This window comes from Rhincodon typus, chromosome 26 (assembly GCF_021869965.1).
Source record: "Rhincodon typus isolate 14 chromosome 26, sRhiTyp1.1, whole genome shotgun sequence".
NCBI classification, from domain to species: Eukaryota; Metazoa; Chordata; class Chondrichthyes; order Orectolobiformes; family Rhincodontidae; genus Rhincodon; species Rhincodon typus.
This window is the reverse complement of record NC_063357.1, coordinates 5,678,914-5,693,860: the sequence shown is the minus strand read 5'-3', so window position 1 is coordinate 5,693,860 and position 14,947 is coordinate 5,678,914. Positions and strand designations below refer to the sequence as shown.

The window sequence follows — 14,947 nt, the reverse complement described above, 5'->3', positions numbered from 1 at the left end:
ACTGCCATGGTCTAGCAAGAAATGCTAGCCAACCAGCAACACCCATATCCCATAAAGGGGCCTAGGCTTGGCATTAAAACAAGCCAAACTAGTAAAGGAAAAGTAATGCGCATACACCAGTGTAAGCGTAGGAACATGACCTATCCCAACATGGTGTCATTGAATCCTTCATTTTACACACCACCAATTGTTTCAAGCTAGTATACTAGAATTTTCCCACTCTACCTTGGGATAAATGGGGGGGGGAATCCAAATAACAAGTAGCTGTGGAGTTAATTGATTACCACTGATTAACCATTATTGTTTAGAATTGTATACAGTTGCAACATTGTACTGCAAAGTTGTGAAATATTAATGTGCATGATTTAATGGGGGTAATTCAAATTTCAGCTGTGATGTTTGTCCCTTCTTTATTTATCCCCTTCCCTTCCTGAGAGGGAGGGAAATGTCCTTGAAATTTACCTTGCTTTTGGGGTTGTACATCTTAAATTCGGTTTGTCCTCTGACCTGCATGGATCAGTTAAATGTTTGAGGTTGAACTTTAGGAATTTGAGGTATGACTTCTGTGGCCTGCTACACATTGTCTGAACACTCACCATATTTCCCTCTCTGATATTTTGACTTCGACTCTACGCCCTCTTCCTATAAGTGACCAAAGAGTGCTTAAACAGTTTCTGGCTTCAGTTGTGCCAGTGAGTGAAATGCAGGTTTAGTTTGTGTACAAACTGCTACTTTGTTCCCTCATGGGAAGTAGAGTTTTGGTTTTAACCTACCTGTTCAGTTGCACTTTACAAAAAAAAAATGTAACTTTCAACTTTTATGTTGGATCTATCAAGCAGTCAGATGTTGGCTGAAGCTTAAACTTTTTTTAACCCCAAGGTGATTCCACACCATTTGCTGACACTGTCACCAAGTTGAACAATCCTTAATTCCACCCCCCCCCCCCCATAGTATTAATACAATGCTACCCAAGTCTAAGATAGCTGTCAATTATGCAGAAAAGGACAAATTACTTGCACTCAACTACTTGCCTAAGAACATGCAACAATTTTAATATTAAGGTTCCAAGATGCCTTGCCTGCTGTCACTTTGTGTTATGGTTGGTCACTGTTTTGACTTGACTCAATGATCTTTCAGCTTGTTTACTAATGCAGTCTACTTGAAGGTCACCCATACTGGGCTATGGGTCTAGATATTGGCAAGCTTCCAACACTTTGGCTTGACTGGATAAAGCCAGATAGGCAATAGATTTGACACTAGCACAGTTGGGGTTGGTTTTGATCCCTCCCAGAGCAGAAGTCTTGATTTCACAACATCCTCAAGCCAGAAGTCAACTGTAGAATCCTCTACACCATAATCATGATGTGGAAGCTTCTAGGCCTGTGGCAATGCTAACTTTATCAAACAAACCACTAATGTGATCTGTTTGTTTACTTGAGGAATGTAAACTAGGATTTGTGTAAATGCAAACTTTCCTCATTCATTGCATGAACCTTGAGTTCCTGATTAGCTACCTTTGTAATTGGGTACAGGTTTTAACTTTTAAGTCACTAAATCCTTGAAGCAGTAACTTTCCTCCATAGTTCAAGCATATCCAGGTTAGGTGGATTGGCCAAGTTAAATTGCCCTGTACCATGCAGGCAAGATGGACTTTCGATGGGAATTGCAGAGTGACAGGGAATAGGGCACAAGAGTAGGTCTGGGTGTGATGCTGTTCAGAAGGTGGTTGACTTGATGGGCTGAACAGTCTGCTTTGACACTAGGGATTTTGTCAGTTACTGACAATCATTGTTTCTGCACCAATTTTGAAATGTTGTGAAAATTGCTTTCAGTCACACTAGAATTGCAGGATTCTCCATGTGCTGAACTCTGCAACTGAATCATTTCTACGTGGCAAATGGTGAACTTACTGAATATCTTAACCAAGTCCTTGACTCCTTAGACAACAAAGGACTGCAGATGCTAGAAGCCAGTCTACAGGAGTGAGGCTGGAAAAGCATAGTGAGTCAGACTAGCCAAAGAACAGGCAAGTCGTTGTTGACTTGGGTGCTGCTCAGATGCTGTCTGTCGTGCTGTGCTTTTCCAGACTCTCCTTAATTACTTGAGCTGGTTTAACTTTGACAATTTCCAGGTTTGCCCCTTCCCCATAACTGCCAACTTTGGACACTCTTGGTAACTTTAGTTCCAGCATCTAAATTACTGCCAATTGAATGGATACTTGTGGATGTATGACTAACTTTTTGTAGTGCAGAGACCTTTTAACCTCACTTCTTCACTGAATGCTACAACTGTAATCTGGTTCTAGTGGTCAGTGTCACCATTGTTTCCACCCTTAAATTGGACAATCTCACAAGTATCACTAAACAAAAACTGAGAGGACTGCAGATGCTGCAAATCAGGAACAAAAACAAAGTTGCTGGAGAAGCTCAGCAGGTCTGGCAGCATCTGAAGGAGAAAACAGTTAACACTTTGGGTCTGGTGACCCAAACCAGAGTTCTAAGGAAGGGTCACCACACCCAAAACATTAACTGTTTTCTCCTTCTCAGATGCTGCCAGACCTGCTGAGTATTACTAAACACCCTAGCTAGACAGACATTTATGGTGTAGCAGTGACAGGAGTTTTAAAGAATCAATTCACACCACCCAGGACTCTGGGAACTACTTGTCTGTGTTAATGAATTTTTCTCCTAAATCTTGAGCCTAAGCTTTAACTGGACCAAGGCCCCTAGTTGCTGAACTTGCTTTAAACAATTGACTAGCAAAATAATTATACCCTAACTGTGATAAATCATGTTTTGGCTTTTAATGCATTGAATTGAAACCTTTCCACCCCTAAATTGCATTTGTTTCTTTTCCCCAAAACTAATTTATTGGAAGATCTCTCCCAATACAGAATGGCAATGATTGCAGTAAACTGACTTTGACAAAAGACATTTCAAGTAAACTTAGGTGTAGAAATTTGGCAGCTGCTTGGAATTTGAGCAGAACAATCCTGAATACTTCTGTGGAGGTAATGTAAGTGTCAATGCTGAAATATGAATATTTAAATTAGTTTCCTAATTTAATGAGTTCAGTATAGCAGTCATGTCCAAGTTGTGTTCTGATCCTGGATAAAGTATCCATGGCAAGTGGTAGTGCATGTATTTTAACTTGAGTACAGAATGCAAGCTGTACCATAGGTCCTAATTCTAATGGTGCCTTTACTTAGAATTCTCAAGGCCATTCTTGGGTTTCAAGATGTATTCCTGGTCTTCATAAATTGAGTCAACTAGCACTTCAGTGACCAGAACATGAGGTCTGTTCAGCCCATTGCATCTACTCTGCCCTTTACAGAAGCTGATCTAAATCCTCAAATGCACTTTCCTGCCTCTTCCCCATAATACTTCCCTTACTGATTTTTAAAAACTTGCCTCCATTTTAAATATACTTACAACCAGCCTCTAGAGCCTTCTGCAGTAAAGAATTCCCTAGATTCACTACACTTTCTTTCTCATCCATCCCAACTGGGTGATGCCCTCTGCCCCAGACTCCAAGAAGGAACTAAAATGTCACCTAAGTCTCCTGTTTCGTGAAGCTTGCCTGTCATTCATTCTTCCACATTCCAACAAAGTCCACTGTATTCAACCCCCTCAAGACTATCTGGTATTCTAGGTGTTGTCTGGCAACAACTTTGTAGTTTTAGCAAGACACCACTTTATACACCCCTCAAAATAAAAGGCCAGCATTGCATTTGCCTCTTCTGCTACCTACTGAACTGGGATGGTAGCCTCAAATATTAATACAAGATGATTCTATCTGCAGCTCTCTGCAATTGCTTTAAATTGACTTTCCAATTCCTGTCATGTAGTATACTCTGACCCATGTACTCCATCTTTCAGGTTTCACCCACTCATTCCAAATCACTTTCTCCTGCCATCCTTGCTGCTTGCTGTTTTTTGTTGTCTGCAAACTGCTATAATACAGGCAGATGCTGGGTTGAGCAGGTTCTGTTCTAGAGTCTATTCAGTCTTTCCTGCACAAATCAGAACACAGGACTATAAAAGAGCTGTTTGGATGTCAGGTCTCAAATTATACCCCTGAGTGTTTGAAAATCTGGGATCCCATGTATAAACTCTGTACAAACCATTTTGAGTATCTTGTCTTCATGCTTGTATGCTACCTTGGGCAATGCTTGCTGCTAGTGTTTATATTGGATCAAAATATCCCAGCACTCAGATACTCCAGAGCCTTGGCGTTTTTCCGTAATGCAGTTGCTTCATTGTCACTGTCCATCTTTCTGTCTCTTGATCTATAGTCTAGACACTTATTGTCTGTCTGATTTAGGGGCTTATGATCTTTGTAATGTGACATATATTTTAACAATGATAGCCTTAGAGGTGAGGGCACTGCAGGTAGATAGCAATGAACTCTGTTCCAGCAAACCAATAGTCTTGAACTGTAACTTTAAATTCTCCCTTTTGTAGAGGAGCAGTAATCTTCAAAAATAACCTCAGACACCATATTGTGGCCAGAGCAACAGTGCTTTAGGCATGAGCAGCTTGCCTACCCCCAGCTGTCTTCAAGAAACTTGGGCCTGAGTTGGAATATATACTTTAAATTTGGGGTTGAATCAGTTGTCTGGTGTTCATTTATCCTAATCTGTCTGCTATCGAGTTTGTCCCTTGACCATTGAGGACTTTAATGTTACATTGCTGTACTATTAACAGCAAGTTATGCTGAGCAAACTCCACTTGCAAGTTTGATGCTCAGCATGTTATAATTGCAGACACATTATTCCAATCTTTGGAATAAAATGTACAGTGCAGACAGATGGTATGGACAGCATGTCTGTCCTTCAAAAGATGTCTTTACAAGACAATCTTGTGACTGCACCAAAACTGGTAAGCACCACTTGAATTTGTGCAGCAAGCAGAGTTCTCTCCCTCTGTTACAGCTGGCAAGAGTAACCCTGACTTGTGAATGTCTAATATAATGTTTCAGTATCACACTAAATGAATAATGTAGTACCTGCTTTCCAAATTATTGTTGCTACAGACTGAAGAACTGTAAATCTCATGAGACCTATCTGTATAAAATTACTGCATCATTCTAAATCAACTTTCACTTGACTACATCTAGTTTTGCATAAATGTGGCAACCATGTGACTTTTTTAATATCTCCAGTAAAATAAGTGGGCTAGATTGTAAGGAATTTTGACAGATTTGGTTAGTACCAAATGAATGGCATATGTATTTCCTAATTTAACTGGGTTCTATAAAATCAGTTTGGATTTAAAAATACTGAACACTTGTGATCTGGAAAAATACTGTATTAACAGCTTGTTAGTTTATGCCCCAATCGCACATCTGAACCCAGTGCCACAAGTTCTTAAATACTTGCAACCCCAGCCACCCCTCTCCAGATTTCTAGGCCTTTGTATAGGTTAATGATTAAGTTAGCTTGAATTAATCACCCATTCCTGTAGTGGAATAGAATTGTGGCATTGTTCCGCTCCTAACTTGAGATCCTGCAATTGTCCACTAGCTTTTTTGAACTCGTGTGCCATTTTAGATTACAGAAGGGTTTATTGCACCCACTTTGTCAGCAGGATGAACTCATGTGAATTTGTCTTGGTTGTTTTTGAGGTGTCCTAACGTGAACAATCTCATCTTGGAATGCTGGATTCCCCCAACTTGATAGTTGAAATAACAATTTTTGGTTTGTCTTGTTTTCCCTTTAGCATGTTCAACTCACCAATTGCATTGAATTTGCACTTGGGTAACTGAAATACTTGGTTATACCATGACCAAAGAATGCAAATGTGTTCAAGCCAGGGTTGTAAGCAGCTAACTTCAGTTCATATTTCACTTTTAAATATTGCTGTAAACCCAGTTTACACTCCTGGCAGGGCTAGGGCATTATCTTGAGATTCCAGTTTGTGCGTACTTTTTTCGGTCTCCAGTCACTTAAATTTTTTTCCCCAGGCAGTTGTTCAAAATTTCAACTTTGCAGCCTTCAAAAGTAATGCTGGAGTAGAATCAATTGTAGCAAACAGTTTGAATATGCATAATGTATCAGTCCCTTCAGATAGTGCTGCATCTACATCTTTAGAGCTTGCATCATTATTGTTGCACAAAAAATGATTAAGTGCAATTTGAGTTAAGGAACCCAGAGTTTCCAGCTCCTGCTGGAGCAATGATCCCTTGAGCTTTACCGTTGTGATTGATACTTTAACTTTTTTTTTCTTCAGCTCCAAAACCTGGGCATTAATCCAGCAAACATTGGGTTCAGTACCCTTACTATGGAATCTGATAAATTCATCTGCATTCGGGAGAAAGTCGGTGAGCAAGCCCAAGTGGTCATCATTGATATGAATGAACCCAACAATCCTATTCGCCGTCCAATCTCTGCTGATAGTGCCATTATGAACCCAGCCAGCAAGGTTATTGCATTAAAAGGTAAGTGAGTTTGTGGTGGTTAAAGTCTAAAATCAGACTGTTCAGTACAAGCCTCCTTAGAACACTACATGGTGTTGGATGTTTTTTTTGGTCTTCAGCTTTAGTTTCTGGGTGATCACTAACCTTGATGCACTAGACAGTCACCTGGATGGTTCTTCATACTAAGGGGCATATGAACTTATGGCTGTACATGATTGTACCTTAAGTCAGTTGCTTCTGTGTAGGTGCACAAAACTAAGCTTATTCCAGTAGCAATGAATAATCCAATGTCAAATTTTAGTTATGTAGTTAAAGTAATTTGCACAAATGTATTACTCCATTGTCAAATGTTGGATTTAGAATATTAACAGCCTAGTAGCTTAACATTTAATTTTGGATTAAGTAATTAGTGATGGTTAACATGGTGTTTATCGAATCTAGAAGTTGAGGGACTGAATCAATTTGAATTTCCTGCGCTAGTTTATTTGAACAAAGTATGGATTTTGAGGAATCAACCCCACCCATTCACCTGTCAATTTGAAGACACCTGATCTTTCAGTTTAATAATGCATTTCTTGTACAGATTTGGTACTTTAATCTGGATCTGGGAGGCTTGATTACTTGAGTAGTTGCAGTCTTGAGGGGGTAACTTTTCTAGCCTCTCTCTTTGGGTTGAGGTGGAGATGAATGTGAAATATCAGCTGCCTTGAGCAGTGACGCAGTGAACTTAAGGCAATTCTGTTCTCCCTAAAGATGGCATCATAAAGTTAACACTTTTCTAATTTTGGCTAGAATTGGCCCTACTGTATCCTTAGTGCAAATTTAAACCTTCCCTTCAAATAAAGGGAAGTGCCATAGTTTTGGTTTTTAAAAAAAAAAACTACTTTTGGCTGGAGTTCCTGAATGTTGAGTTACTCTTGTGTATGAATGTTTGTGTAATTAGCACAACTGATTAAGTTGTTTTTGGCCAGCTGTGCCATGAATTCATTCTATGCAATGGAAAAAAACTGCAGAGCCATCCTGAAACTGCAGAAAACTACCTTCACAAAAAGTTGCAGTGACCTTTTTTAGCCTTGGCCTAGAAAGGTGCTGTATACACTGGGAGATTCCCAAAGCCCCACCCCTACTTGATGTAGGTGTTCTCATAGCTGCCTTTGGCTTGGTTTCATGATTGAAGCAGATTTTTATTCTATTACCTTGACAGCCCCTGACCCTTAACTGGGAACATGGCTTTATTTTGGATGAAGTTCCAATAATGACTAAATTCATTATTGCACAACAGCTACACAATCTACATGCTCCATTAACTATATTTTGAATTTAATAGCTTAGCTGACAGGAATTCTTCCCCCACCAAAAAAAACTTGCTTTACATCAGTTGATTCAAACTTCCCTTTTTCAAAAATGTACTTAATTTTTGAAAGCAGAAATTTGGTAACTTAAACATAGCACTTGATCTAGTGAAACAGTGACTGTGTTTTTGTGACACTTTTCTGAAGTGAGGGTTGAAATCTCAAACATGAGCCACCAAAGGTTAACAATAAGCTTATGTCATTATCTGGAGTTTGTTTTACTGACCCAATTACTTTGCATCTTTTTTTTTTTTTACTGCTTTCTTTGTGTATAAGCAGATGGTGAGTTACTTTAAATCTAGACTCTTCTGGTCCAGTTTGTAAAGTTCATTGCTTGTTTTGAGACCAACTTGCTTTTTCAGACTAACTGTTCATAACTTAAACTTGAATGATTATCACTGAGTGACAAGCTGGTGGTTTTTTCCTTGTATATCAACTTCCAAAGTTTAAAATCAAGCCAGCTTTTCTGTCCCTAACATGAAGGGTTTAGAATTGAGTCAATTTAAATAGCTATGCTGACTTGAATGGGTGAGTAGAAACATTTACCTAACAAATTGTGTCAACTATTCTGGCTTGTAGCTTGAAAGGGGAATAGAAAATAAATTGAACATTTTTTTACTGATCATGTTACCATATGTATCTTAAACTTGAGCTGACATTAAACTTGCTACATCCAACCAATTTGACTAAAGTTCAATGTAAACAAACTGCCTAAAGTTTCAGGCAGTAATGGGACTTTCAGTTTATGAACTGGACCAGAGCCATGAGCTGGAATTTTTGCATTTGCTATGTAGTGGTGTACAATTGGACACTTGGGATGGGAACAAGAACTAAGCGGTTAGGTTTTCCTCTGAACTGTACTCTAATCTTTTTTCAGATCTAGGAGATTTTCACTTTGTTTGAACATGGTGTCCCACTTATTGTCAAGTACAATAGTGAAATGTGGTTGAGTCACTCCTGACAAGACTCTTTTTGGAATGTCTTGCATCTGTGGAAACTAGCAGTTTCTGACTATATGCATCCTGTCTTAAGATGCTTGATGTGGAAATATACCATTTTGACTAATTCTGCAGTTTCTGCAAATTGCAGGTGGGGAAAACTTCTAAATCTGAGTGCTAGTTAAAGATGTTCCCATCCTTGGTGCTGTGTGCTCTGCATACAGATGAATGTTAGGTTCAAACCTGCTACCATTCACATGTAATGCAGTTTTATGTAAAAGTTAGCTTTTTAGAAAGCATTAGCAAATATACAGGTACTGCATTGCTCCTGGATGTCTTTCTGCACTGAAGTTCAGAAGCTAATTATCCATTTGACCATAAGGTTCCTCTATCAACAAAGCTAATTCTAACTGACAAATATCTAACCTTATCGGTCAGGTAAGAAATTAAATGCTTCAAAGAATGTCCTGGTTAAACTGAGCAGATTTGATGGCCCATGGCTTCTATTAGTTTACCCCTTTTCAAAAGGGAATCTTTAGTGACCTTTTCACCTTTAAACTTGACTGTCAGTAACTCCCTCTTTTTTTTGGAGGCGGTCGGGGGGAGATATTGAGAACAGACTTGAGCATTTTAGCAGTATCTGTTTAGACTTGATCTTTGGAATGAACTTTTTTGTTTTTAACAGCTGGAAAAACACTGCAAATATTTAACATTGAAATGAAAAGCAAGATGAAGGCTCACACCATGGTGGATGATGTCACTTTCTGGAAGTGGATCTCACTCAATACAATTGCCTTGGTAACAGACTCTGCAGTGTTTCACTGGAGCATGGAGGGAGAGTCTCAGCCAATGAAAGTTTTTGATAGACACTCCAGTCTAGCAGGCTGCCAGATCATCAATTACCGCACTGATGCCAAGCAGAAATGGTTACTGCTCATTGGTATCTCTGCTCAGGTATAGCATTCACTTGGTGCTGTTGTAATTCATACTAATACAAATAAGGCTTTGCCAGTAAGAGTTTGACTGACTTGTTTTAGGGTATGTACTGCATGATATCCCTCACTATTTATTAAATCTCAGTATTTTATACTCTGGTGCTGTCAACAATTGACTTTGACTTTGATTCAGTGCCTTAACTAAATCATCCTGTAGAGAAGACTGCTTCCAAGATGAATACTGCTGGGATAAAGAACAGTCATGAAACTAGGGTACTAGCCCCTGACAGGATGTTTTTGTGATGTACAACAGCTCATCTTGTTTCCAGCTACTATAGAAGTAGCTAAATACTTGCATTAAAGACCACAAAGCAATGTTTTTTGTTTTGGAATCAAGTAACTTAACTGAGGCTGTGCCCACTGACTTTGTATTTAAGTCCATTAATACACTTTTTTTCTAAACTAGTGAGGCATTTGTAGTGCCTAACTGCTTTCTAAACAAGGTAATTTTTTTGAATCTTTCAAACAGCAAAACCGTGTGGTGGGTGCAATGCAACTGTACTCATTGGACCGGAAGGTATCTCAACCAATTGAAGGTCATGCAGCAGCCTTTGCACAATTCAAGATGGAAGGCAATGCAGAAGAATCAACTTTATTCTGCTTTGCAGTCAGAGGGCAAGCAGGAGGGAAGGTGAGCCTGCCTCTGGCTGTTATGTTTATAGGGTAGCGATGTCCCTAAGGTCATACTGGACAAAGATTCTCATGACTTCACTTGTGTATTTTACTGAAAGCTGGCTCCAAATGCATCAACAGCAAATGTTAGCTTGCCTTAGTTTCCTGATCCTCAGCTTGTAAACACCACTAGCAACATTTCTGATACTAAACTTTCAGATACTCCCTGTTTAGGCAGTTCAAAACTTGGTTTCTGGCACTTCCTAGTGAAGTGATAGCTTTAGGTTGTTTTAGCTGTGGGCCAAAACCAAGGTGAAGGCCCTTCATAGATGGCTAGTCAGAAAACCAAGTTTATTTAGTGCACTACTACCTGCAATTGGAGTTTGTGATGTTTCTAGCTAGTCCAACAGTGGAAAAACTGATGCTTGATTCCAGTTGGTCTACTTTATTCAGTAGAAACCATTAGGCCTGATGTTTCAGAAGTATTGGTATATGTCAAGATTAGGAGCTGTAAATTGAACTACAAAACTTGTGCTGTGGCTTCGTAGTGTAACTACATTTTTGGCTTGGTTCTGTTGGACCTCTGAATTGAATTGTACTACTTTATTAGCTTGAGTTGGTATTGGTTCTGCAGTATTTAATGAATTATAGAATCTGATTCTAGTGTGTTAACAAATTACTGACTTGCTACCTGTAGGTACATTGTTGTTAATGCATCTTTGCCTTACAGCTTCACATTATTGAGGTGGGAACTCCTCCTACAGGAAATCAGCCCTTTGCCAAGAAGGCAGTGGATGTCTTTTTCCCACCAGAGGCACAAAATGACTTCCCTGTTGCAATGCAGGTAATTTGAATGTATGCAATGGAGAAATCATAGTCTGACACTTGAGTTTAAGAAACTAGAATCCACATTGGGTTTCATCCGGTGCTTTATACTACTGATTCAAGGCCATGACTACTGTGCATGCAGGTTGGATTAAAAGCTTATCTTTGCTGACAAAGATAATAAATCAGTCATAATACTTTAGCACTCAATTACCATGTACCTGCATAAATTAGCTGGCTCAAATGAGCTTTATATGCCACTACCTGGTATGTTAGTTGGCATCAGCATTGCCCTAGTGAAGCTTGAGGGCAACAGATGTTTGCCATAAACTAGTTTTAATTTGCATGCCTGAATTAACCTGCATGAACAGCCTACAGTTTTACTGTACCTAGCCATTAAAAGGATGGCAAAACCATATTAGTGATACAGCCTTCAGTTCACCAACCTTGCCTCCATTTGAAATCCTCAGTCAGTACAGCAGTGGCTCCTCAGCTTTTTTCTGTAGGTTGGAGAGCACTTTAGCCAACTTGTGGCTTTGGCAGCACCCTTGCATGAGCCATCAGGCTCAAGCTTCAATATCACTGAGTAAGTGTAAAATCAGTGTTGGGGCATCTTTGTGCAGTGCTGATTTCAACATCATTAAATTGGCTCCCAGCCCCCTGCTTGGCTGGCTTGTTAAAATCCATCTGTCTCCCTTTGAAGAAAGGGGTATCTTCCTCTAGTGTTCAGTCCAATATTTATCCTTCTGTTAAACAACTACAGTAGAACGGATTGTGATTGTCATGCTGTTGTGGAGTCCTGTGCACAACTGGAAGTTGCATTTCCTATTTCCAACAGTGACTTGTACTTCCAGCACTTGATTAGGTGACAACAGCTTTCATAGCTAATGAAGTGCCACATAAATCTACATTTTCACATCCATAGAGAAGCAACTTTATTTCTAGTTTTGAGCACTTGCACATAGTTTCACTACCTTCACGTTCTCCTTCTCTGCAAAGTGGACTTGGATTACATGAACTTTAGTGAATACATCTGGCTCTACTCACTGGCTTTACTCATGACCAGAAAAGTATGTACATAACTCATGGGAGAAGGGAGTTTGATAGTATACTATCTTGTGATGGGCCTAGCTTTTTTTTTGAACAGCTGTGCCTCACTTCATGAAGTGAACAGGCTTCAGTCTGTCTTTGCAGAAATGAGTTCAAGCAGAGAAATTCACCTTTAGACTGACTTGACTTCCCTCAGTCTTCCTGTTTTAACACTTGGGTTTTAATTTTTTTCCCATCCTGGAAAAAAGGAAATGTCATTGAATTGCACTTGGCTCCAGCTGTCATTTGAAGTAAATATTGAATTCAGTCACCTGAATTCAATAGTGAATTCAGCTGGCTGCTGAGGAGAAATTTTACTGGCATGCTGGCTGCTACCTAGAAAATCAACCTTGAACCTAGAATTAAAAGTGGCCATATTTGACAAATGACGGCTAGTAATTGTCCCAAGGTATCTTTTTAACCCACCTGCATCATGGACCATGCAAGGAAATGCAGAACAGGCTGTCATACCCATGCCTGGAGACTAATGGCCATGAACATGATTAAACTTCAGAATACTCCAGTGAACTGCTAATGTTTTGCCAGTGGCATGAATTTGGAAGTTTACACCCTTTTAAAGAAATCTTCAAGTGAAATTTGAAGTTTGTACCCCAATATCTGGGTAACTAGCCAAAATCCATTTGTACTAACAATGTGCATATAACAGCTGTAAATGATCTTAATGGGATATTTCCTCCAGTGCTGTATGCGATAAGCTAAAAAGCAACCTGGTGAGAACTTCATGAAACTATTTCTAGGCTGTTCTGATTCAATATGTAATAACTGAATGGAAGACTTTTTGTCTTAAGTTTTTAACCTTGTTACATACCACTACTTTTTTCCTGAAAAGATAAGTGCAAAGCATGATGTTGTTTTCCTGATTACCAAATATGGATATATCCACCTATATGATTTGGAGACTGGGACCTGTATCTACATGAACAGAATCAGTGGAGAGACCATCTTTGTTACAGCAGGACATGATGCTACATCTGGAATCATTGGAGTGAATAGAAAGGGTCAGGTAGGGAGGCTATAAACTTTACCAGCTTTTTAAAATTGCCAAGTTAGTCATTTTTACACACTTCTCTTCAGCACAAGCATCTATTGTAGTGGCTTCCATCTGTCCTCTTCTTTTCCAAAGAATCCACACTTTGAAAAACAAGCAAGAGTACTGTACAAAAACAGATTTAATACCTGAACTATAGATTTTAAACTACTTCACCTCCAACTGCATGCATTTGTTGTTCCTTGGTACAATAGCCATGCACTTGTGGAAGCTGACTTTGAGTAGTGACAGCTGGCTGTGGCTCTCTGCTACTGGTTATCAGTGCATCCAAGACAGCTGCATCCAATTAGTGTAATTCCTTGTCATGCCATGTTTAATGTTGGCTGCAGCCAACGATCTCAATCCTTCTGTCCAGATTGCTGGACTGAATGATTTGCAACTGACTAATTCATTCTATTTATCTTAAACTGTTTTACAGTTTCAGCTCTTTACTTTGTTCTGTTCTGCTTCACCTCACTTCCAACACCTTTTTTGTGGTTTGCCTCTACTCCAACTGCTAAACTCTACACACTGCCTGGTCCCAAATAGGTTAGCAAGTGCAGACTTAATTTCCAGTGTTGGCTTCAAGTTCTAATTAAAATTTAAATTGTAAATAGATCACTTCACTCCCTATCTAGTCTCAATTGAACTGTTGTAAGTCTTCCAAGTTCTTGGCCTAAATACTGTAGCACTCTGGGGTTTCTCCCTGAATTTCCTTCAGATTAAGGCACCCAGTGTAACTTTGACTAAGCTTGTGTTCTTAACACACTTGGCACAGAATAAATGATTCTTCCCAATAGAACAAGTTGCATGTGAAATTTAACTTGTTTACTGAACTAAAGCCTGCATTTTTTTTACTTGAAATGCAGTTCTTCCTCAATGCAAACTAACTTGTTGCTTCCTGTATCAACTTCTCAGAAATTTAGTGCAAAGGTAATATTGGTAGATTTATTTTGGGGATTATTCAGAACTGTACAAAACTCTTCTGGAAAAGTGTATATTATAGCAATTTAGTGTCCTTGCAGTTCTAGGCAAGGAAACCGTCTCTTGGGCAATGTGCAAATCAGTTGGAGTCTAGCCACCATTTAGGTGGCAATAGCCTCATGAAGATGAAGTGTTCAAAGTCAATTGATCTGTTGCTTACCAGTTATAGTTGTGTAAATTTTTGATGTGAAATGTAATCTGGCAACTGAAGGTCAGTTAGTGCTTTCCACCTGGTGGATGGGGGAAGATGAGTTGCTGCTTAACTTGATTTCTGACTTCCAGACCTTCCTACAATTACATTATAATCCAGAATCTAAAATGTGGCATTTAAAAATTAACCTACAGTCTCTGCTATTGGCACAGTTGAATTTTTGTCAACAAGCTTCCATGAAGCTCAGGCACATGAGAGCAACAGTGGTGGTCACATGGAATTGGCTGCAGGAATTTGTGGCCAAACACTTTTGGGGTGGGGGAGAGAAGTAAGCTGGCATGTCTATATAACCTTAAACTAGATTCCCAAAGCAGCTTACACCATAGACTGCTTCTTGAAATGTAGTCCAATGTAAAACCTGACAAATTTGTGCACTGCAAGGGTCCACAAATGCGTTAAGGAGCAGAATCTACTTTTTGGACTGTGGTGTTCTGGTAGAGCTCCTGTTTTTAGAACACTACACTGGGATATCTCTC

The 14,947-nt window shown here is 39.3% G+C and overlaps 1 protein-coding gene across 1 annotated transcript in view; it reads left to right on the top strand.

The window, feature by feature from the left end:
- LOC109929388 (clathrin heavy chain 1) overlaps positions 1–14,947 on the top strand; it is a 38,325-nt gene that overhangs the window by 12,192 nt on the left and 11,186 nt on the right. Inside the window, exons 3-7 of the mRNA XM_048612337.1 lie at positions 6,231–6,438; positions 9,393–9,661; positions 10,172–10,333; positions 11,045–11,158; positions 13,079–13,252. Coding sequence (XP_048468294.1) covers positions 6,231–6,438; positions 9,393–9,661; positions 10,172–10,333; positions 11,045–11,158; positions 13,079–13,252 — 927 coding nt within the window. The remainder of the gene's footprint in view (positions 1–6,230; positions 6,439–9,392; positions 9,662–10,171; positions 10,334–11,044; positions 11,159–13,078; positions 13,253–14,947) is intronic.